Below are 22904 nucleotides of genomic sequence, written 5' to 3'. Positions count from 1 at the left end.
ACAGGGGACGGGGGGTGACGGGGACCAGGAGCTGCCCCGAGTGTTGGGCTTCCCCCCGGGCAGGAGCTGTGCCCGCAGGGCAGGGCTGGGGGAGGCGAGGAGGTGACCACGAGGGGCCAGACGTGCTCCTTGCTGTGGGGTGGTCCTGGCTGTGCCGGCAGCTCCCTGATCGTGTGTCCCCACGGAGCAGGTCCCCCCCGGAGCCGCCTGGAGCCCATGGACACCATCTTCGTGAAGAACGTGCGGGAGGACGGGCCGGCCCACCAGGCCGGGCTGCGCACGGGTGAGTGGGGACACGGGGCTGGAGATGGCCCCAGGCTGCTCCTGGGATCCACGGGATGCTCCGCCTCCTCTGCCAGGGGCTTCCTTGCTTATTTTGCTCTTTTTCTTGCATTCCTTCTTTTTTTCTCCTCCCTCTCTCTGCTCCCTGTGAGTGCTCTGCTCTCTTGCTCTGCTCAGAGCAGCGTTGGGGTCCCCGTGGGTCAGGCTGGTTTTGGGGTCCCCGTGGCTCCTCTTGGCAAAATCCCCGTTCAAACCCTGCCGTGAGTGACCGTGGGGACATCCAGGTGCCACCACGGCCTTGTGGTGACACTGTGCCCTCCTGGGGCTCTGCAGGTGACCGGCTGGTCAAGGTGAACGGGGAGAGCATCATTGGGAAAACCTACTCACAGGTCATTGCGCTGATCCAGAACAGGTGAGTCCCCTTCCTGCGGGTGGGAGGTGACGGGATGGGGACACTGTCCCCCTGGGTGTCACTGGGATGACAGGAGCCCTGAGGCAGGGAAACAGGGACAGGCAGTGATGAGCTGTCACCGTCCCGTGGCAATGGGGACGTTCATCTCGTGGGGGTGAGATTGGGGGCAGGTGGGGACCGACCCCGTCCAGCCTGACCCCTCTGTCCCCTCTCCCCAGTGACGATGTGCTGGAGCTCTCCATCATGCCCAAGGATGAGGACATCCTCCAGCTGGTGAGTTTGCCAGGCAGGTTTCAGGGACACTTGGGGACAGGGCTCCACCAGCATCCCGGGAGGATCGATGGGTGCAGAGATGGAGGTACCAGGGGTCCAGGGCAGGAACATGGGGGACGTGGCCTCTTTTTTTTGGGGACGTCCTCAGGCATAGCTAGAGGATGAGTTGCTCTGGATCTCAGGGTCTGGCTTACCCTTGGAGCACCCCGGGTGCCTCTGCTGTTGGTGAGCTGGGAGCTGGGGGTGACAGTGGCCCTGCAGGGTGGCCTGAGCCAAGGGGTGTGAGGGGGCCTTCTCCTGGTGCTCCTCTGGTCCTGTCTTGGGTATTAGGTGACACCACTGCTTGTCCCCGGCCTGGGGGTCCCATTCCCATGGAGTTTGGGGGGGTCTTATAGCCCTGGCAAAGGGGGGGGGTCTCCCATCTGTGCCTGCTCTGGGCTCTGGGAATCCCCTGGTGTGGAGTCAGAGGTGCCTGTGAAACGTGAGATGGGAGAGCTGGGCCGGCCGTGCCGGGGTATTTTAGGAAGGAGGGGAGAGCGGAAGGGCTGGGGTTGGTGCTGGGGAGGGACCCCATGAGAAAGCAGGACCAAGGTGGCAGGAACCAGGTAGGGAGCACAGCTCGGGTAGGGAGGAGCAGAGATCATTCCTACAGTGGGAATGGGAGGACTGTGACCCCATCCCCCCGCCCTGACCCCGTGTCCCCCCACAGGCATATTCCCAGGATGCCTACCTGAAGGGCAACGAGCCGTACTCCGGCGGGGCGCAGAGCATCCCCGAGCCCCCTCCCATCTGCTACCCACGGAAGACGTACCCCTTCCAGGCACGGGGTGCTGAGCCCCCCCCGGGCCAGCCGCCGGACCCCCGCGCCCACCGCCCCTCTGCCACCGGCCCCTCTGCCACCGGCCCCCGGAGCGACGCCGGCGGCAGCCCCGCACACCGCCCCGAGGATCCGCAGCCCGGGGGTCCCCCCCCGCGCCCCCACGGGCACCCCGGCTCCTTCTCCCGCCCCGGCTGCCCCGGCAGCGCCGCATCCTCCGTGCCCGACCGCTACGGGATGTCCCCCCCCGCCGCCGCCTCCTGCCACACGGCCCCCAAGCACCTCCCGGAGCACCGGACTCACTGCGGCTTCCAGGAGGCCGTCGGGGGGCTGTCGGGGGCCGGGCGGCCCCCCCGGGACGTGGCCCAGCGCGCGCCCGGGCGCCAGGAGTGCCAGCAGGCTCTGTCGCGCTGGTTCTGCAGCCGGGAGCCGCGGCGCAGCGCCTCGGAGGAGCGCCGGCACGCCCTGCCCCGCTACCGCAGCGTGTCCCAGGACCGCCTGGGGGGCTCGGCGGGCGCGGCCCACCGGGGGTGGCCCCACAGCGCCTCGCACGACACCCTGCTGCAGCCCACCCGCGAGGGCTGGGCCCCCCGCGCCCGCTCCGACCACGCCCTGGGCAGGTACGGGCGCTCCATGGAGGCGCTGGAGCCCCGAGCGCTGCTCCCGCCGCACCTCAACCGCTCCGCGTGGCCGCCCGAGAGGCTCTGCCGGGCCGCCGGGAGCGCCGGGCAGCCCGTCCCGCACGGCTCCTTCGCACCTCCCTCCTCCTCCTCCTCCTCGTCCTCCTCGCGGGAACCGGCGCCACCGGTGCAGAAACACCCGTCGCAGCCCAACCTGCAGAGCGTGGACGACTCGGGGTACATCGGCTACCGCAGCTACAGCCCGTCCTTCCAGCGCCGCACGGGGCTGCTGCACGCCCTGTCCTTCCGCGACCCGGCCTTCGGGGGGCTGCCCACCTTCAGCATCGCCCAGCGGGCCGTGGCCCCGCTCACGGACAGCATGGTCACCCCCCTGCCGCCACTGCCCGCCGGCCCCACGGCGGGCCCCGCCGCGCCCCGGGAGCCACGGCCGGAGGGCGGCCGAGCGGCCGAGCAGCCCGAGGAGCGCAGGGAGGAGGTGGTTCTGCGGCAGAAGCCGCCCACGGGCCGCAAGATGCCGGTGCCGCTGCGGCAGATGAACTTTGTCTTCCCCGAGGGGGTGAAGGAGACGGACATTTGTGAGCCCTCGGCCCCCGGGGGCAAAGGGGAGAGGCCGGTGGCCGAGCGGCCGGGCCGGCGCATGGCTCCCTTGGCAGCCCCCGAGGACTCCCTGGCGTCCATCCCCTTCATTGGTGAGTCCCAAATAGGTCTGGAGGAGCCACAGGTCTGCCCTGTCCTTCCCCGTACTTGCTCCCAGGGAGGGACCCCTGGGCTGGGTGGGAAGGGAAGGGATGGAGTAGGGATTGGGGGTGCAGCGGTGCTGTGGGTGAGGGTCTGGGTGCACCAGCAGCTCCTGGCTTTGCCAGGGGTGGGAGCGTGTCCCCCCTGCCCGACCCAGACACCTACAGACCCACCACAGAGCAGAAGGGCTGAGGGGTCCTGGCAGGGACGTCCCCTGCCCCAACACCCCCTACAACACTGCCCACCCCCCTCGCAGACGAACCCACCAGCCCCAGCATCGACCTGAAGGCCAAGCACGTCCCGGCCTCCTCGGTGGTCTCCAGCGCCATGAACTCGGCGCCCGCCGTCGCCACCAGCCCCTCGTCGCCCACCTTCGCCTTTGCCCTGTCCCGGCACTATTCCCAGGACTGCAGTAAGTGCTGGGTGGGGGGAGAACCATCCTGGGGGCCGTGGGGGGAGCAGCCCCCCACCCTGGAGCTGTGTCCCGTGCCCCCGGGCTGACCAGGGTGGGCTTTGCCCCCCTCCCCATCGCAGGTAGCATCAAGGCCGGCCGCCGCTCGTCCTACCTGCTGGCCATCACCACCGAGCGCTCCAAGTCCTGCGACGACGGTCTGAACGCATTTCGGGACGAGGCCAAGATCCTAAGGTAGGACCCTAAGGGACGCACCCCCCCTTCCCAGTCCCACCACGCCCCCCCAGCCACCATCCCCTCCCCGCCGTCCCACTGACGGGGGCTGCTCTCCCCCCAGGAGGATGCCCAGCCGGGTCCCCAGCCTCCGCATGCTCAGGAGCTTCTTCACCGATGGGGTGAGTTGTGTTGGGGTCCTGGGGGTGCCCCCAAAGAAGGGTTGCTTTGCTGGGTGCTGGCGGAGCAGGGGGTGCGGATGGCACCCAACGCCTCCCTCCGGTCCCCCCCCGCAGTCCCTGGACAGCCTCGGCACGTCCGAAGACGCCCGTTCCAAAAGGCACTCGACCTCCGACCTCTCGGACGTCCCGTTCAGCGCCGTGAGGAAGGAGGGCTGGCTCCACTGCAAGCAGATCCTCACCAAAAAGGGGAAGGTAGGCGGGTGCCCCCCCGGAGCCCGGCGGGCGCGGGGAGGGGACGCTCCCCGGGGGGAGCAGCCCTGAGGCGCGCGCCCCGTCCCTTGTGCCCGCAGAAGGTCGGCGGAGGTCTCCGGCAGTGGAAGCGCGTGTTCGCCGTGCTGCGCACCCACTCGCTGTACCTGTGCAAGGACAGGCGGGAGGCGGTGACCTGCGCCCCGGCCCCAGGTGAGGAGGAGCCGCCGATCAGCATCCAAGCGTGCCTGGTGGACATCTCCTACAGCGAGACCAAGAGGAAGCACGTCTTCCGCCTGACGACCGCTGACTTCTGTGAATATCTCTTTCAGGCAGAGGATCGGGAAGACATGCTGGCCTGGATCAAAGTCATCAGGGAGAACAGCAAGGCTGAGGGCGAGGTGAGAGCCACATGGGGCTCCCGGCTGCCTCTGGCTCTCCCGGCACTAACCGCCTCGGCTCTCTCCGGCTCTTTGCCTTGTGCTGCTTCCCCAGGCCACGGCCAGGCCCGTGCCGTGCTCCCAGGGTGGCGCGGGGGCTCGCGGGCGCCGCGGCGTCCAAGAAGAGCGTGGCCCCGTGGCCTCGGCCAGGGTGGGGTGCGCGGGGTGCTCGGGGTGCTCGGCGGAGGTGCCGTGGCTCTCCCTGTGTTCCGGGCAGGGCCGGCGTTGGATCTTGGTGGATCTTGGTGGTGTTTTGTTGTTTGTGTTTGGGACAGGAGCGTGCGTGGCTCTGCCCTGGTGTGTCGTGGCTCTGCCCTGGTGTGTCGTGGCTCTGCCCTGGTGTGCCACGGCGTGACGTGTCTCTGCCGTGGTGTGACGTGTCTCTGCCGTGGCGTGACGTGTCTCTGCCGCGGTGTGACGTGTCTCTGCCGTGGTGTGACATGTCTCTGCCGTGGCGTGACATGTCTCTGCCGTGGCATGAGGTGGCTCTGCCGTGGTGTGACGTGTCTCTGCCATGGTGTGTCGTGTCTCCTTTCACAGAGAGAGGTCTGGGCTCAGTGCCCGCACGGTGCTGCCGGGGCTGGCACCGGGTCAGCCGTGGGCTGTTCAACGTGTTGCTCGGGTCTGAGATGGGGAGAGCTGTCCCTGGGGGGCCGTGGGCTCCGGAGGATGGATGTGCCGGCGCTGGGCTGGCTGTGCCATCCCCCCACGGGGCTGCGGTGGCTCGGTTTGGTGTCAGTGATTGTGAAGGGTCGTGTCAGGCTCCAGCCCCACGGGGCACGTTGAGCTCGGAGCAGTCTGTGGTTCTCGGTGGCACAGCCCTGCACCGGAGGGTGCCGTGGGCCCGGCAGGGGTGACGGTGCTGGTGCTGCCGGGTTGGAACACGCGGAGCCGTCTGGGCAAACACCGGAGTTGTGGAGTTGTGGTGCCTCTGGGCGGGGCCAGGATCCCGCAGGGATGGATCTGTGGCTGTGGATGCTACGTGGAGCAGGGCCAGGATCCCGCAGGGGTGGATCCGTGGCTGTGGATGCTGTGTGGAGCAGGGCCAGGATCCCGCAGGGATGGATCCGTGGCTGTGGATGCTGCGTGGAGCAGGGCCAGGATCCCACAGGGATGGATCCATGGCTATGGATGCTGTGTGGGAGCAGGGCCAGGATCCCACAGGGATGGATCCATGGCTGTGGATGCTGCGTGGAGCAGGGCCAGGATCCTGCGGGGATGGATCCGTGGCTGTGGATGCTGCGTGGAGCAGGGCGGGGATCCCGCAGGGATGGATCCGTGGCTGTGGATGCTGCGTGGAGCAGGGCCAGGATCCCGCAGGGATGGATCCGTGGCTGAGGATGCTGCGTGGGAGCAGCGGGTGTGCCTGGCGCGGGTCGGTGAAGGTGTCTGTGTGCCGTGGGGGGACAGGCGTGTCCCCAGGCCTCCGTGTCTTGTTTGGACATGTGGCACAGAGCGACGGACGCTGCAGTGGGGTGGCGAGCACTGGTGGGCACCGGCTGTTCCACGGCAGCGGGGATCTGGTGCTGCCCTTCCTGCTCCTGCCTGGCCGTTCTGGGGCAGCAGGGACCCGAGTGCTGCCCTTGCCTGCTCCTGCCTGGCCCCACGTGGTGCCCGGCAGAGCGTGGACTTGCCCGGGGTCTCCGGCGGACGCGCAGCTCAAGCTCTCCCTTCCCCTCTTCTCTCTGCCTCCCCAGGACCCCGGTTTTGCCAGCCAAGCACTTATCAACAAGAAGTTAAACGACTACCGGAAAGTGAGGTACGGACTGGGGCGGTGGGCTCCGAGACCCCCGGGGCTTTGGTCACCTCAGTTTGGCAGTGACGGAGCAAATCCAGCGGCTCCCAGGATTGGGGCAGTGATGGAAGTGCCGCCCGCGCCCGGCTTGGCTCCGGGCGCCGCAGGGTCCCGCTCGGCCGAGGTGGCACCTGGCAAATTTAAGCAGGGTTGAAGCAGCTCGGTGCTCCCCAGGGGTCTCCGTAGGATGCCAGGAAGCCCGGGAGCGATGCCGGCGTTTTACCGGGAGGTTTTTGCGCCGGGCTGGTGCCCCCCGGCCCTGCCCCACCTGAGCCCCCCCGCTCTCCCCGCAGCGCCGCGGGCACCAAGCCCGACTCCTCCTCACCCAAGGGCCCTCGTGGGCTGGGGATCCGAGCAGAGTTCCTGAAGCAGACGGGAACCAGCGCGCCCCGGTCCCCCCGGCAGGATGCGACCGTCACAAAAGGTGTGTGATGTCAGGAGGGGGGATCTCCCCCTGGCACTGCCATCCCTGTGGGGCAGCAGGGATGCTCTTCCCGCTCATCCCGGCTCATCAGCGAGTGACCCGGTGGGTTTTCCTCCCCAGACGAGAGCAGCTCCCAGAAAGCCCCGTGGGGCATCAACATCATGAAGAAGAACAAGAAGTCTGCCCCGCGCGCCTTCGGCGTGAGGCTGGAGGAGTGCCAGCCTGCCCCGGACAACAAGGTACAGCCAGGCTGGCACCGCCAACCCTCGGGGTCCCTGCGCCCCCCCGGCACCCCGTGACCCCCTCCCTGTCCCTGCAGAACGTGCCCCTGATCGTGGAAGCCTGCTGCAAGGTGGTGGAGGACCGGGGGCTGGAGTACATGGGGATCTACCGCGTGCCCGGGAACAACGCGGTGGTGTCCAGCCTGCAGGAGCAGCTCAACAAGGGAGCCACCGAGATCAACCTGCAGGACGAGGTGAGGGCAGGGCGGGTCCCCAGCCCGCTCCCCATCCCTGTCCTCATGCCTCTGGAATGCTCTCCTGGCTGTTGTCCTGATGTATGGCTCTGTCACTGTCCCTGTCCCCATCATCATCCCTGTCCCCATCATCATCCATGTCCTCATCATCATCCCTGTCCCCATCATCATCCCTGTCCCCATCATCATCCATGTCCTCATCATCATCCATGTCCCCATCATCATCCCTGTCTCCATCATCATCCCTGTCCTCATCATCATCCCTGTCCTTATCATCATCCATGTCCTCATCATCATCCCTGTCCCCATCATCATCCATATCCTTATCATCATCCTTGTCCCCACCATCCCTGTTTCTATCATCGTCCTTGTCCCCATTATCCTTGTCTCCATCATCAGCCTTGTCCCCATTATCCTTGTCTCCATCATCAGCCCTGTCTCCTTCATCAGCCTTGTCCTCATCATCCCTGTTCCATCATCATCCCTGTTCCATCATCATCCCTGTTTCTACCATCGTCCTTGTCCCCATTATCCATCCGTCTCCCTGTCCCCATTATCCCTGTATCCATCATCCCTGTTTACATCCCCATCGCCGGGACCTTCCCTGGCACGGCAGGGCCGCCTAGTGGTCGGTGACAGCACCGTAGGTGACATCCTGGGGACATTTTTGTCCCCTTGCCTCTCGCCACGTCACTGCCAGACACAGGGTGGGGACAGCTGTCCTGCTGTCCCCCCATCCTCGCAGCCATGGTGGTTCTGGCTGGTGTCCCCCTCGGTGTGGGTGGCCTGGGGCACCCCTGGCTCGGGGACTCCCTGGTGATGCCTCTGAGCAGCCTCTTCTCTCCCCCGCAGCGGTGGCAGGACCTGAACGTCATCAGCAGCCTGTTGAAATCCTTCTTCCGGAAGCTTCCCGAGCCCCTGTTCACGGACGGTGAGTCCCTGCACCCCCTGGGCCACCAGAGCCCCCCGAGTGGCCACTGGTGACCCTGTGCCAATGGCTGGCACCAGGCAGCCCCAGGGCCTGTGCCACCCATCCCTGTGTCAGGGGCAGGCCCCCACACCCAGAGTGAGCCAGTGCCCACCCAAGGAGGGGGGCACAGACCCTCCCTCACCCAGAGTGAGCCAGTGCCCACCCAAGGAGGGGGGCACAGACCCTCCCTCACCCAGAGTGAGCCAGTGCCCACCCAAGGAGGGGGGCACAGACCCTCCCTCACCGAGGCCCCTGGGCCAGCCCTGTCCCTTCAGTGCCCCATCCCAGTGGGATCAGCCCCTTCCCCAGGATCTCCAGCTGGTTCATCCAGGGGTCCCCAGCTCTGGGGGGATGTCCTCTCCCCTCCACCCACTTCTGACCCCCCCCATGTCCCACTTTCAGATAAATACAACGACTTTATTGAAGCCAACCGGATAGAAGACGCCAGCGAGAGGATGAGGACGCTGCGGAAGCTGGTAGGGAGATGGGGCAGGGGCTCCACAGCTCTGGAGCCCCTCTTTGGGGCTGGTTGGGGTGGGAGGGGTGGGGGGGGTGAGCAGAGGGGTGACCTGGTGCCTCCCCACAGATCCGGGACCTGCCAGGTCACTACTACGAGACGCTCAAGTTCCTGGTGGGTCACCTGAAAACCATCGCTGACCACTCGGAGAAGAACAAGGTACCAGACCCCAAACCCTGGGAATCTCCTGGGCCCCCTGCCCCACCCAGAGCCCCCCCAGCTCGGGCTGAGCTGGCAGCACTAACCCGGCTCTGGTTGCAGATGGAGCCCCGAAACCTGGCGCTGGTGTTCGGCCCCACGCTGGTCCGGACGTCCGAGGACAACATGACCGACATGGTGACGCACATGCCCGACCGCTACAAGATCGTGGAGACCCTCATCCAGCACGTGAGTGGCACCAGCGGGTGGGTGGGCACCGCTGTGGCTGGAGGAGGGGGGTGATCAGCACACCAGGAATGGGGGTCCCTGGCCATGCCGAGCTCCCCCCGCTCCCGGCCGGGCCGTAACCCCACTCCTGTCTCCCCGCAGTCAGACTGGTTCTTCAGTGACAAGGAGGACAAGGGCGAGAAGGTGAGTCCTGTCCCCTCTGTGTGTGAGGGGGTCTTGCTGTGGGGTGGAGGGGGCGCAGAGCCTTGGTTGGCTGTTGGCAGCCCCCTGAGCGCCGTCCCCGCTCCCCTGGCAGACCCCCGTGGATGAGAAGGAGGCTCAGTCCGTGCCCAACATCGAGTACCTGCTGCCCAACATCGGCAGGACAGCGGCGCCCGGCGATGCCGCAGGTGAGCAGCGGTGCCCGTGGCACCGGGCCCTGCAGCCCTGGCACTGGGGCACCCCGGGGTGCCCCTCTGGATGCTCTGTCCCCCCGTGCCCACACCTCTGGGCAGCCGGCAAACCCACACACGGCACACCCGGCTGTGCTGGAGCGGGACATCCCGGCGCCCTCCTCACTGGAAAACGGGAACAACCCCCCCGGGGATGCCAGACGAGCCCCCTCCCTGCCCTCTCCCATCACCCTTCTCTCTGGTGGCTGCTCCTCATCCCTCCGTGGCACCCCGGCAGCGCCCACCCCGCGGGACCCCCGCCCGTGCCCGCGCTGCCAACCCCGACACCGGGAGACTTTGACGTTCGACTGATTTCTTACGTTCTTTCCTTGAACTTCTCTGTGCTGTCCTCTTCCTCCTCCTCCTCCTCTTCCTCCTCCAGCGGACCTCCTGGAGAGCTAGAGCGGGTACAGTTTGATCCTGGGTGCATTGCTCCTGCACTAACCCCTCGGGTGACCACGAGAGAGCGGGAGCAGGGCGGGCAGAGGGAGGGGAGGGAGCCCTGTCCTGCCTGGCCGCTGTCCCCAGGGTCCCCAGCACCAGGAGGGGGCTGCTGAGCCTCTGGGGAGCCCCAAATCCTTTAACCCTGTTATCCCACATCGTTGACCAGTGCTCACGGTGCCATTCCCTGGCAGGGCTGGGGGCTGGGTGTCCCGGGACGCTCAAACTCTGGGATATGGTGGTCCCAAAGCCCTGGGGAGGGTCAGCACCCCCTTCCTGCCTCCCCCTCTCTCGTTGTCAGCAGCTGTTTAACCCCATCCCGGGCATGCGGGGCGGGAGAGGGTGTCTGTGTCCTGTCCTTGTCCTTCACACCATGGCAGCGGTGCCAGGGCTGCCCATCACCCCCGTGTCCCCTCTTACCCCCTAACCCCCCGTGGAGCCGGGACGACCCTATGGCCTGTCCCAGCCCTCTCCAGCACAGCCCATTCCAGACCCTGCTCCGAGGCTGGATTTGCTATGGAGCCACCTCCCCGTGCTCTGTCCTGGTGACACGGCGGTGGCAGTGCCCTGTCCCTGTCCCCTCTGTGCCCCGTGGCCATGGGAGGGTTGGGGTCCTGGCACTGGGGTCCTGGCTGTACTTCCCAGCTGTGTGTGCCTCTGCGTGTCCCCCTTATCCCCACTCCTCACCTTGGGTTTCTGCAGTGGGTGAGCAATGCCAGGGACCCCCAGAGCCCCCCCTGAGCCTCCTGGCACCTCCTGTACCCGCTGGCACACCCCTGCCAGGGGCCAGCCGGTGTGACAGCCCCGGCACGTCCCCATCCTGGCCTGGGGGAACGGAGCAGCATCTGTGACAGCCCCAGCATGTCCCCATCCTGGTCTGGGGGAACGGAGCAGCATCCCCAGCTCTGCCCCCCAGCCCCCTCCCCAGCACACCCCCCACCCCCGGGGCCTCACTGACCCCCCTCTCCCCTCTGCTTTCCAGGCTCGACCCGCAGCGGCTCCGCCAAACCGAAGGTGAGGGGGGTCCCGGGCTGGGGCTGGCAGGGAGGGACACCCACAGCGGTGGGGACACCGAGCCTGTCCCCGTCCCCGTGTCCCCACCGTCCCCGTGTCCCCACCGTCCCTCACCGCGGTGTCCCCGCTCAGGGCACGTGGCCGTCGCGCAAGGCGCCGCCGCACCGGGAGCTCCTCGGCATCCCCTTCGTCTCGGCCGCCGCCCGCAAGAGGAAGAAGAGGAGAGAGGCCGAGGGCGTCGGCAGCAGCACCGACGACGACGCGGAGCGCAGGGACCAGGAGCGCCAGGGCACCGCGGCCGCCCCGCCGGGACCCGGCAAAGCCCCCCGCGGCACCGGCACCGAGCCGGCCGCCCCCGGCCCGGCCAGGGCGGAGCGGGAGAGCTCCACGGATCCCGCGGCGGGATCCGGCTCCGAGCCGGCGCCAGACGCCCGCTCCATCGTGTCCGGCTACTCCACGCTGTCCACCATGGACCGCAGCCTGTGCTCCGAGGTGCAGTCGGTGGCCGGGAGCCGCGGGGAGGAGGCGGACGATGAGCGGAGCGAGCTCAGCCACATGGAGACGGACACGGAGAGCCGGGAGGGCGCCCGGGCCCGGCCGGGGCAGGCCGGGGGGGCCGGCGGTGACGAGGACAAGGGTCCCCTGGGCCGCCCCTCCTTCAACTCCCACCGCCTGATCCAGTGCGACACGCTGGCCCGCAGGAAGCTGGGCCGGCCGCGGCCCACCGGGGAGCCCCCCGAGCTCCCCGGGGAGGAGCAGGGCTGGGCCCCCCCCGGGCGGCCCTCGCTGCGGGAGCAGCTCCGGCAGCACCTGCGGGGCTCCACCGACGACATGGGGGTCCTGGGGGTCCGGCTGCGCCGAGCCCACTCCCCCGAGACCCGCCGCAAGAAGAGCAGCTGGCGCCGGCACACGGTGGTGGTGCCCGGCGGCCTCAAGGACCTCAACTTCAATGAGTGGAAGGAGCCGCGGGGGCTGGAGGGCTCCCCGGGCCCCTGCCACGACAAGGACTCGGGGCTCAGCAGCCTGGAGTCCACCAAAGCCCGGCCCCCGGCCCCCGCCCCGGCACAGCCTGGCACCGCCAGAGAGGGGACGGGCACCAAGAGCCCCCCGGGCAGCCCCGGCCCCCCGGCCCCCCTGCGCTTCCCCCAGTGTCTCTGACCCCCCCGGCCCCCCCAGCCAGTGTTTAATTTAAGGACTCGCCCTTGTTCTCGTATTTAATTGTGCTCTGGACGAGCTGCTGTTGTGGGGGTGGGAAAAGAACCCCCCTCGTCCCCGGGGCTTTGAGGGGGGTCCCACGGGGGTCCCATCCCGTGGTCCCGCTGTGGTCCCATTGCACGGCCCCCCAGCCCCCCGGGCAGTGCCAGGAGGGGTGTGGGGGCTCACGGGGACTGTCCCCACCCTGGGCAGTGGTGGCCCTGCTGTCTCAGCCACGGCAGAGTGAAGTGCGGGCACTTCCCTGGGCACTGTGGCCACTCTGCCAGGGACTCCCCTGTGCTGGGGACCCTGGGGGGATCCTGGTGCCAGAGACCCCTGTGCTGGGGACCCTGGGGGGACCCTGGTGCCAGAGACCCCTGTGCTGGGGACCCTGGAGGGTCCCTGGTGTCAGAGACCCCTGTGCTGGGGACCCTGGGGGACCTCAGTATTAGAGACCTTCCCTACTCTGAGGACTCTGGGGACGTTGGTGACAAAGACCCCCAGCTCTGGGGACCTTGGGGACAAAGACCTTCCCTGCACTGGGGACACTGGTGACCTTGGTGACAGAGACCCCTGCTCTGGGGGCCCTGGGGACCTTGGTGACCTCAGTGTCAGAGTCCCCTGCTCTGGGGGGCCCTGGGGGTCCTGGTGGCCTCAGTGACAGAGTCCCCTGCTCTGGGGGGTCCTGGGGACCTTGGTGACCTCAGTGTCAGAGTGCCCTGCTCTGGGGGTCCTGGTGGCCTCAGCACTGTCCCCTTGTTTTGGGGTGCTCTGTGTCGGGGCACGGCTGAGCCAGGGAGGCCCTGGGGGTCCCCATGGGCTGGGGGTCTGCACGGGGGTGGGTGTGAGGGGCTGGCACTGAGGGACACCCTGGGGAGGAGGGACACTGCCATGCTTTACCCCCCAGGAGCAGCAGAAGAACCCGGGGTGTGGCACAGCCCCCTCCCACCCCATCCCCTTCCTACCCCCCAGGCCAGAAGCACTTTAGGAAGGGGGGCTCAGGGGGGGCTGCAGAGACCCCCAGCCACCGGCTCAGTGGCCACGTGTCCCCTCCCTGTCCCTCCGTGTCGTTATGCAAATATTTGCTGTAAAGTTTGTTTTTTTCGTTGGTTTGTTTTTTTTTGTTTGTTTCTTTTATTTTACTTTTTTTTCTTCCTCCCCTCCCCACCGCCCCCTGTAAATACCGTCTCTGCCCGTGTAACATATTCCAAAGGGTTTATAAGGATTTTTTTAAGAAGTTTTGCTCGGCGGAAAGGCCAGCCCCGACCGGGGGACGTGCTGGACCAGTGGTGACTTTTTAAACCCTCCTGCATGTCCCCTCCCCTTTCCCGGCGTGTTGTCCCCCGTCGGCCGCGGCGCCGGGATATGCAAAACTGCAAAAGAAAACCCCCCAAAAAACCCCCAAAATCCCCCTGCTTTGCCCCCCTTCCCCCTCCAGTCCTGGTCTATATATTGGAAATAAACTGGTTATTCAAGGTGGTGGTTATTGCTGGGTTTTTTTTGGGGGGGGGGGGGTGGGTGGGCTGTGTTCTTTGTGCTGCGGGTCCTGGAGCACTGGCAGCATCCAGGGAAGGTTTATCCAGGGAAGGGTTTGTCCCTGGAAAGATTTATCCAGCTTTTCTACGAGCCTGGGAGGAGGAAATGGGCCTCCACACCCACTGGGGTGGTCTCAGAGTTGGGGATGTCCCACCCCACCCACCACACAGTGAGAAAAGACCCCCCCCCTTTTCCTTGTGCTGCGGGTCCTGGAGCACTGGCAGCATCCAGGGAAAGTTCATCCAGGGAAGGGTTTGTCCCTGGGAAGATTTATCCAGCTTTTCTATGAGCCTGGGAGGAGGAAATGGGCCTCCACACCCACAGGGATGGTGGACTAGGGTGGTCTCAGAGTTGGGGATGTCCCACCCCACCTACCCCACAGTGAGAAAAGACCCCCCTGTTCCTTGTGCTGCAGGTCCTGGAGCATTGGCAGCATCCAGGTTTATCCATGCCAGGGTTTATCCCACTTTTCCATGAGCCTGGGAGGAGGAAATGGACCCCCCACACCCACTGGGGTGGTCTCAGAGTTGGGGATGTCCCACCCCATAACGAGATAAAATTCCCAACCTGGGGAAAGGTTTGGAGGGGAAAAACCAGAAAGAGAGAGAGAGAGAGAGAGCAAAAAAAAAAAAAAAAAAATTAATTTTATTATTAAAGCCAGACACTCTGATAGAAAAGAAAAGTAATAAAGGGAAAAGGAAAATAAAAAGCAACCCTTTTGTCATGGGATTTGCAATTACAATGGTCACGTTGTGCACAGAACTACCCATGGCATCCACAGCGACACAGGGAGGGGCACGGGGGGGGGTACGGGGAGAGGGGGCACAGGGGGGGCCCACCCCCCCAACCCCACCCCCCTCGCCCCCCACCTCCACCCCGTGCAAGGCCTTTTTTTCCTTTTTTTTTTTTTTTTTTTTTAACATTTTTCCTTTTTTTTCCCTCGTTTTTATTCCCTTTTCCATCCCTTTTTTTTTTTTTCCGCCTCTTATTTTTTTTTTTCTTTTAAAACAGTTCACGAGAAGAAAAATTTCATGCGAAGAGAGAGAGAGAGAGAGAGACACACGACGTCGTAGAAACCCCAAAACAGCCTCTAAAGAGAATCAGGAACTCGTTTGTTTTTTTTTTTTCTTTTTCTTACATATATATATTAATTTTTTTTGCCCTTTTCAGAGTCGTAGCCTTTTTTAAACAACATCCAGACGAGTAAAGCAGGGGGTGCTCATGCAGCGGGTGCCTCCGACACATGCAGGCAGCGCTTGGTTATTTTACCTTTTTTTTTTAAATATTTTTGCGACGTTTTCCTGTTTTTTTGGTCTTTTTTTTTTTTTTTTTCTGGTTTCGAACCAGAATCGCTTTATTTGTTTGGGTGTTTTTTTTGTTTGTTTGGGTTTGGGTTTTTTTTTAATTTTTTTGTTTGTTTGTTTTTGTTCTCTTGCTTCAGCTCGGGGTGCTCGAGGGAAGGGGTTGTTTGGTGTTGGGTTTTTTTTTTTGCATGATGCCATGAAAGGACGGACACACACGCTCACGGGGGAACCAGCCTGATGGGTGGGAGAGGGAGGGGGGGAGAAAGGGGGGGCTTGGGGGGCTGGATTTGGGGGATTTTGGGGTGAACCCCTTCACCCAGCACTGTGCACCCCCTTGTTCGGTGGAGGGCACCCCAAAAAACCAGAGTTGGGCACCCCAAACTCCAGAGCTGGGCACCCCAAAAACCCAGAGCTGGGCACCCCAAAAACCCCAGAGCTGGGCATCCCAAAAACCCAGAGCTGGGCACCCTAAAAACCCAGAGCTGGGCACCCCAAACTCCAGAGCTGGGCACCCCAAACTCCAGAGCTGGGCACCCCAAAAACCCAGAGCTGGGCACCCCAAACTCCAGAGCTGGGCATCCCAAAAACCCAGAGCTGGGCACCCCAAACCCCAGAGCTGGGCACCCCAAACTCCAGAGCTGGGCACCCCAAACCCCAGAGGTGGGCACCCCAAAAACCCAGAGGTGGGCACCCCAAACCCCAGAGTTGGGCACCCCAAACCCCTCCTGCCCTGCAGGGAGTGCTGGCAGGGGGCTCCTGGGGCAAAGTGGGGACCCCCCCCCCTGCTGTGTGACAGCGTGGTCCCAGTGGGGTGGGTGTCCTGGACACCCCTGGGTGCTGCTGGGATGGGGTTTGCACTAATACAGACCCCCCCAAAACCTTTATGGGTGTCCTGGACACCCCTGGGTGCTGCTGGGATGGGGTTTGTATTAAGTGCAATCCCCCCTGACACCTTTATGGGTGTTCTGAACACCCATGGGATTGGGTTGCACTAATACAGACCCCCCCCAAACCTTTATGGGTGTTCTGGACACCCCTGGGTGCTGCTGGGATGGGGTTGCACAAAGTCCAGCCCCTCCTGACACCTCTGTGGGTGTCCTGGACACCCCTGGGATGGGGTTTGCACCAAATACAGACCCCCCAACACCTTTATGGGTGTCCCCGGGGGGGTGGGGGTGGCACTTGTCACCCTCCCACCTCCCCGAGGGGAAGGGGGGGTTCTTTGTGCATCTGGGAAGCACCAGGATGGGTGTGGGGGCTGCAAAGCGTGGGGGGGGTGGGGAGGGGGCAGGGGAGGGGGGACCACCCCCCCATCCTGGCCTAAGAAGCTGCGGCTTTGCTACAATGATTCACTTTGGTACCAAGGAAAATAATAAAAAAAGGAAATTAAAAGCATCAAGTGACTGCTATTGCTGCCGGGAAGGGGGGGCTGCCCCACCCCGGGGGTGTCCCCAGGGCCACCCAGCCCCGGGGATCTGAGGGGTGGGGGACAGGGATGGGACAAGGAAAGTGCTGGAAGGAGGATGGGAACTCAGAAGCCGCTCAGAACCGGCCCTCTCAAAAACCACAAGGAGCTCTAAAGTCTAACCAAGGGATAAAATCCACCCCCTAATATACCAGACGTGATTTATTTCTTCTCTTTTTTTTTTTCTCTTTAAATATTTATATATATATATTTATATTACGTATATTATATATATATAATATGTAAATATATTTTTAAAACAATATAAAATGTTAAGACACTTCACTTAAATGTAAAGAGTTGCTTTTTGCAATCCAAAGAAATTGCATCATGATTTTTTTTTTCCTTTTTTTTTTTTTTTTTTTCTTTTTTGTCTTTTTGGTTTTTTTTGTTTTCTCTTTGTTATTCAAAAAAGGCTTCGTTCTTCTGTACAAAAATGATCGAGATACAAAAAAAAGAGGGGAGGGGGGAGGAAAAGAAGAAAAAGAATTAAAATAAAAAACCAAAACAACCAACCCAAGGACGACTTTAGCCAACGAAAAGGAGTGATTCCATCTCGTGGTGCACTGGGCACACACGGAGAGCACACGCACACACACACCTGGGCACAGCTGGGCACAGCTGGAGCATAGCTGGGCACAGCTGGGCACACCTGGACACACCTGGTGCACACCTGGACACACCTAGAACATAGCTGGGCACAGCTGGGCACAGCTGGGCACAACTGGTGCACACCTGGGCACACCTGGGGCACAGCTGGGCACTCCTGGTGCACACCTGGGCACAGCTGGGCACACCTGGAGCACACCTGGCATACACCTGGGCACTCCTGGTGGACACCTGGCATACACCTGGGCACACCTGGAGCACAGCTGGGCACACCTGGCATACACCTGGGCACACCTGGAGCACAGCTGGGCACACCTGGCATACACCTGGGCACACCTGGAGCACAGCTGGGCACACCTGGAGCACAGCTGGGCACTCCTGGACACACCTGGCTCAGCTGTGGTGGGTGGTGGCCACAGACAGGCATCCCCTGGCCACGCACCCCGGGGACCCCTCCGGTCCCCCAGGCCGGGCAGGGCCCCCCAGGGTGGGATCCCCACCCGGAGCAGGGGGCTCCGGGCACTTGTCCCCCCTCCTCATCCCCTGGGGAAGGTGGCAGAGGTCGGGCAGGGCGTCCCCGTGCGGTGGGACCCCCCCGTGCCCTCGTCCCCCCACCCCGGCGCTCGGTTAAAGTGCTTCGTTCCGCCCCGGGGGGGGGTCGGGCGGCCGCGGCCGCCCCTCCCCGTTTCACACTCTCACCCTCCGGCCCCTCCGGCACGGGCGGGCACCCCCCGGCCCCTCCTGCCTCCCCCCCGGCCCCCGGGGGGTGGTGGCAGCGGTGACACCCCCCCGGGACGTCACCGGGCCCTCGGCCGGCGAAGGACGCGGTGCGGCCGCGGCGGCACCGACCACCCACCGCCGAGGCCCGGCCGGGGCGCGGGGGGTCCTCTCCTCCTGCCGGGGGGCTCCCGGGATGCTCGGGGGGCTCCCGCTCGGCTCGGGGGGTGCCGGGGGCGTCTTCGGCGGGCGCCGTTTCCCCCCTGGGCGCGCGGGGCCGGGGGGCGAAGCCTGGAGCTCCTCTTTGCTCGAAGCTGGTGGGACTGGTGGAGTGAAGCTCTGAGAGCTCTTCGAATAAACAGGAAAAAAAAAAACCAGCGGGGTGGGAGGGCGGGGCGGGAGGGCGGGAGAAAAACCAAACCAACAGCGATCCAAAGGAAAGGAAAAGGGAGAAAGCAAAGAAAAAGAGAGAGGGAGAGAGAGAGAAACAGAAAGTGGCTGGTTGGCCATTGCGGAGCGAGATGGGAGACGGGAGTCGGGCCGTGGCGAGCGGAGGCGAGACACAAGTCGGGCCGTGGCGGAGCGGAGGCGAGACACGAGGTCGGCCACAGTGGAGCAAGACAGTGATAAAACAGAAAGAGAGGGACAGGTGGCGATCCCTCCAGGTGCCTCAAGAAGACAAAGTCCCAGGGAGGAAGAGGAGCCCAAGGAAGAGAGAGGCCCGGCCCCCCGGGAGCGGTTGGGTTGGAGCTGGCAAGGATGCTCAGAATGAGATGGAGGAGTTCCTTGCCCCAAAGGAAGTCAATACGGGGATGGATGTTCTGCCAGATGCGGGTTTTTCTGAGACCGTGGGGGAAGTCTCACTGGCCTCTTTAGATGGTCTAGTGGCCTAGAAAGAAAAGCAAGATTCAAGGAGCAGGAGGAGGAGGAGGAGAAAGGGGAGGAAAGTCAAAAAAACAGTCTCAATAAAAAAAACCAAAAAAAAAGACAAAGAAAGGAAACAAGAAGAAGAAGAAGAAGAAGAAAGAACAGGACAGAAAAAACCCAAAACAACCAAGAACCAAAGGGAGTCTGTTCAGAAGCAGCATTGAGTCAGGCCTGAGGTCAAGCAGCTGGAAAAGGGCCACCACAAACAGCACGAGATGAGCTGGTCCCACGCGTCACTGGACGGGAAGGGGACGACCCCGAGAGCAGAGACGGACGGACAGACGGCCACGAGGACAGACAGGCACACACACACACACACACACACACACACAGGCAGGGGGAGAGGGGGGAAGGCAGGGGGGGACAAGAAGGGCAGTGTTAGACCGGGCACAGCACCTGGGGTGACGGTGCCCACCCTGTCCCGCTGGGACACCGCCCTGGGGGGCACCCCTGGCACAGCCAGGACCCCACCCGGCTCATCCAAGAGCTGGTCCAGGGCTCCGGGAGGGAATGATGCTCATAAACCCTCATGGAATGGGCAGAGGGAGCTGCCAGCCCTGGGCTGCTGGGCGGGGGGGACGTGGAAAATTCCTGCCCAAGGAGAGGGCAGTGAGGACAAAAGTGACACGGAAAACTCGTGCTCTGGCCACCCCAGCGAGGGCACCGGGAGGTGCCAGGGGCCAGGTGACCGACAGGGAGGACACTGTCCGGGGTGTGGCCTCCAGGGAAGGGGACTTGGTGGCCTCCCTGAAGTGTGGGGGGCCAGGAAATGCTCCCCAGCCCCTTGGAACTCCCAGCACAGCCCCTCTGGCCGGTGTTTCTCCACGGCCCAGCCCTGGGACAGGGGGCAGAGGGAACCTCCTGCCCTCTCCCTGATTCTGCAGGGTGTGGAACCCCACGTGCACCCCCCATATCCCAGGGGGGGCTGGCAGGGAGACCCCGACCTTGAGGATGGACCCTCCCTGGGGATGTCTTGCCACTGTGAAGGACCCAGGTGATGGAACAGCCAAGGGTGGCACTGAGCCCTCTTGCCACAGCCAAAGGGGGTGCAAGGTGCCCGTTTTGCTCATGCAACATTTGCCCAAACTGCACGAAATCCCCCCCAGTCCTGCTCCAAGTAGCTGGTGAAAAACCTTTGGGTTATCCAACAGGGTTTATGGATCCAACAGAACGAGCAGAATCGGGTTTATTGGATGGGGTTTTTTTTGGATGCCAGGCCCCTGGAAGGGGATCAAGACACAGAGCAGGGAGTGGGGGGAGAGGAGGGGGTGAGCCCACTCGTGCTGCCCACTGAGGGGGAAGGGGGTGTTGGGAGGGGGGGAGAAGAGGTGAGGAGGGAGGGAGGGCACTGAACTGGCCGTGGTCCCCTTGCCCGTGGCCTGAGCAAGCTGGGAATCCACGGCCAGCCCTGGGGTGTCAGCAAGGACAGAGCAGGAGCTGCCCCCGGGGATGGGAGAGGGGTGGGAACTGGGTGCTGGGTGGGGGGGAAGCTCCATCCCATCCCAAAATGCTTCTCTTCCAGCTGCTGTGGCCCACTCACCCTCTCCCCACGCTGCCAGGCACCCCAAATACCATCACCCTGCCTGTGACCCCCCTCCCAGGATAAGCTGCTTCTGCGGCCGCGGTGCACGGAGGGTCCCTGCTCCCCAAAACCCCCCAGGACGGGCTGGGTGGCCCCAGCTGTGGTAAATTAATCCCCCTGGAGCCCCTGTGCCAGGCACACGGCTCTGCCACGCTCATCACCGTGGCCAAGGGGCTCTTGGGGTCCCTCAGGGACCGACGCTGGGGCTCAGCCCGTCCAGCGGGGACAGACAGGGCTGGGGGACAAACGGCTCCAGCTTCATCCTCACACCACACCGGGGGTGAGTTTGTCACTGCCAGCAGCAAATCACGTCCCTGTCCCCCACAGGTGGGCACAGACCACGGCAAGGGCCCCTCCTGCACCCCAACATCCCCTCCCCTGCGCCCCCCAGCCCCACCAAGGCGAAGGAGGCTCCGAGAGAGCCCCCTCTCCAAAAGCACCCCCCTCAGGGTCTCCCGTGCCCCTCACCCCGACTCAGGCCATGCCCGAGGCGATGCCAGGGCCGTGGGCAGTAGGGATGGACTACCTGCTGCTGGCCCTGGATGCGCATGTACTCCATCCGCTGCTTTATGTGCTTGCTCTTGTCGGGGCTGCCCTGCTGGCTCTGCTTCAGCCGCGACGCCGGGTTCACCACCTTCATGGCCGGGATGGACACGCCGCCGCTCTGCCGGGACACAGCACCGGGGGGAAGGGGTTAAAACCCGCGGGTGAGGCCCCCACCGGCACCACGGGATGCCCGGAGCTGTGCCCGGAGCTGTGCCGAGCCCCCCCTGGGGATGTCCCTGCCCGGGGTGCCCGGGGTGGCAAAGCCGGACGAGGCCACCGGCTCCTCGTGCCAAGGGAGCTCCGGCGGGAGAGCTCCCAAACCACCCAGGACTTACCAGGAAGCCACCAAAGAGGGACAGACACGGCAAACACCGGGAGACGGAGGGCAGGAGGAGAACACCCCGCCGGGGCAGGGGGGCACGGCCAAGAGAGGGGGAAAGAGGCGGCGGCAGGCAGAAGCAGATTCCAGGTGGGAACGGCGGCAGTGGGAATACAGAGGTGTTTGTTAACTGGCTGGGCACGGGTGGGCACGCAGAGTCTTGCAAGAGCAGCAGTGAGGGATGTGGTACCTGCACACACCCCCCCCCGCAAAGCGGTGCCTCACGTGTCCCCCTGTGCATGGGGTGCCCCAGACCCTCTCCCTGCCATCACCTCCTGCCTGCCCCGTGCCAACGGGGAGAGCCAAGGGGTCACCAGGGTGAGGCCAGGCTGGTGACTCCATGCAGGCACAGCTCTCTGCCTTGTCTGCCCCTCTGTGATCCTCAGCGGTCCCGTGGAGGGGTCACAGGGATTCCTGGGCCCCACAGCGCAAGGAAATCACAGAATCGTGGAATATCCCGAGCTGGAAGGGACCCCCGAGGATCCCTGAGGTCCAGCTCCTGGCCCTGCACAGCACACTCCAACAACCCCACGTGTGCCTGCACCACACCATTCCCCACACAGCAGGCACTGGGAACCTTCCCAACCAACAGAGCACCCTTGGAAGGTGACACAACACCTGCCCTGCTTTAGGACGGGCTCAGTGCAGCCTCTCCAGCCTAACCCTGAGCTCTGCTCTGTGTGCACCCACACGTGTCGCAGCCACAGCCACAAATCCAGCCCGCAGCTCCGCTCCTGTTTTCCCAGGCTCCAGAGGTGCAGCGGGAGCCAACAACAGGAAAAATTGCAGCTACACCCACTTGCCAGCCCATTCACCCAGCGAGAGCACCCCAGCACTGCTGGGAACCAACGGCTCCAAACGGGAAAGGAGATTTATTCCCCCAGTGCTGACTGTTAATAAAGGAGCAGGTTGATGTCAGAGCAGCTCGGGGCATTCCCCCCCCTTCCTTTTCCCAGCTATTCAGCTGGATTCCAGCAGAAAGCAATTTGGATGGCTTCAGGGAGCCCACACTGTGATTTAATTAGGAGAAACATCTGCCAGGCTCCAACTGCAGTTCATTAGGGAAGTGTTCATGCAAAATGGGGAAACGAAGGACGACGCTTCGTCACCCACAGCACCTGGCCCTCGCTGCATCCCACGGGATGCTCATCATGGACCCCGTGGGATGCCAATCATGGATCAAATGGGACGCTCATCACGGACCCCGTGCTCATCACCAGCGCCATGCTCAGCCCCAAAACCTGCCAGGGCAGAGGACACCACCCTACCCAGGCTCTAATTTCGGATGGGACCAGGCAGCACCGCCTGGCACCATCTCCCTTCCTGCTGCCGACTCCTCCCTCAGCTCATTCCTGCTTGCCTGCAATCCCCAAACCCCTCCAAGTGACAGGGAGGAAAGGAGGTCGGTTTTCCACCTTGGCTCTGCCTGGAGGTAGAGTCACAGAGAGGGAGCAGGTAGAGGTGGAGGAAGAGACATCAGAGTGAGTCCAGGGCAGAGCACGGCAAGAGGGATAATAGAAAATAAACCTGCG

At 63.9% G+C, this 22904-nt stretch overlaps 2 protein-coding genes across 31 annotated transcripts in view; one reads left to right on the top strand and one right to left on the bottom strand.

Moving 5' to 3' along the window:
- Positions 1-12326, top strand: part of ARHGAP23 (Rho GTPase activating protein 23) — a 34602-nt gene extending 22276 nt beyond the window's left edge. For all 4 annotated transcript variants that reach the window (XM_064636375.1, XM_064636374.1, XM_064636376.1 and 1 more), the window contains exons 4-24: positions 191-283; positions 616-694; positions 913-967; positions 1677-3114; positions 3420-3575; positions 3698-3809; positions 3913-3970; positions 4085-4222; positions 4321-4620; positions 6357-6418; positions 6748-6878; positions 6999-7117; positions 7198-7353; positions 8206-8284; positions 8726-8799; positions 8910-8999; positions 9102-9227; positions 9369-9410; positions 9523-9616; positions 11082-11113; positions 11246-12326. In XM_064636375.1, the coding sequence (XP_064492445.1) occupies positions 191-283; positions 616-694; positions 913-967; positions 1677-3114; positions 3420-3575; positions 3698-3809; positions 3913-3970; positions 4085-4222; positions 4321-4620; positions 6357-6418; positions 6748-6878; positions 6999-7117; positions 7198-7353; positions 8206-8284; positions 8726-8799; positions 8910-8999; positions 9102-9227; positions 9369-9410; positions 9523-9616; positions 11082-11113; positions 11246-12271 (4460 nt within the window). In that variant the 3' untranslated portion in view covers positions 12272-12326. The remainder of the gene's footprint in view (positions 1-190; positions 284-615; positions 695-912; positions 968-1676; positions 3115-3419; positions 3576-3697; positions 3810-3912; positions 3971-4084; positions 4223-4320; positions 4621-6356; positions 6419-6747; positions 6879-6998; positions 7118-7197; positions 7354-8205; positions 8285-8725; positions 8800-8909; positions 9000-9101; positions 9228-9368; positions 9411-9522; positions 9617-11081; positions 11114-11245) is intronic.
- A 2145-nt stretch (positions 12327-14471) lies between these two features.
- The window catches only part of SRCIN1 (SRC kinase signaling inhibitor 1), a 76244-nt gene continuing 67811 nt past the window's right edge, over positions 14472-22904 (bottom strand). For 8 of the 27 annotated variants that reach the window (XR_010425241.1, XR_010425242.1, XR_010425240.1 and 5 more), the window contains 4 exons: positions 20974-21111; positions 17275-18286; positions 16100-17244; positions 14472-16026 (listed from right to left, as the gene is read on the bottom strand). Coding sequence is in view for 13 of the 27 variants with exons in the window: in XM_064636358.1 (XP_064492428.1) it covers positions 17296-17368; positions 17410-18286; positions 20974-21111 (1088 nt within the window). In the remaining 14 variants the exon portion in view is untranslated. Of the gene's footprint in view, positions 16027-16099; positions 17245-17274; positions 18287-18307; positions 19102-20033; positions 21112-22904 lie in introns of those variants that run through there. The other 19 variants (XM_064636370.1, XM_064636372.1, XM_064636363.1 and 16 more) reach the window with 12 other exon arrangements.

The sequence above is a fragment of the Pseudopipra pipra genome, chromosome 26, assembly GCF_036250125.1.
Source record: "Pseudopipra pipra isolate bDixPip1 chromosome 26, bDixPip1.hap1, whole genome shotgun sequence".
Lineage (NCBI taxonomy): Eukaryota > Metazoa > Chordata > Aves > Passeriformes > Pipridae > Pseudopipra > Pseudopipra pipra.
Note: the sequence above shows the minus strand (reverse complement) of the source record. Positions and strands in the feature narration are given on the sequence as shown.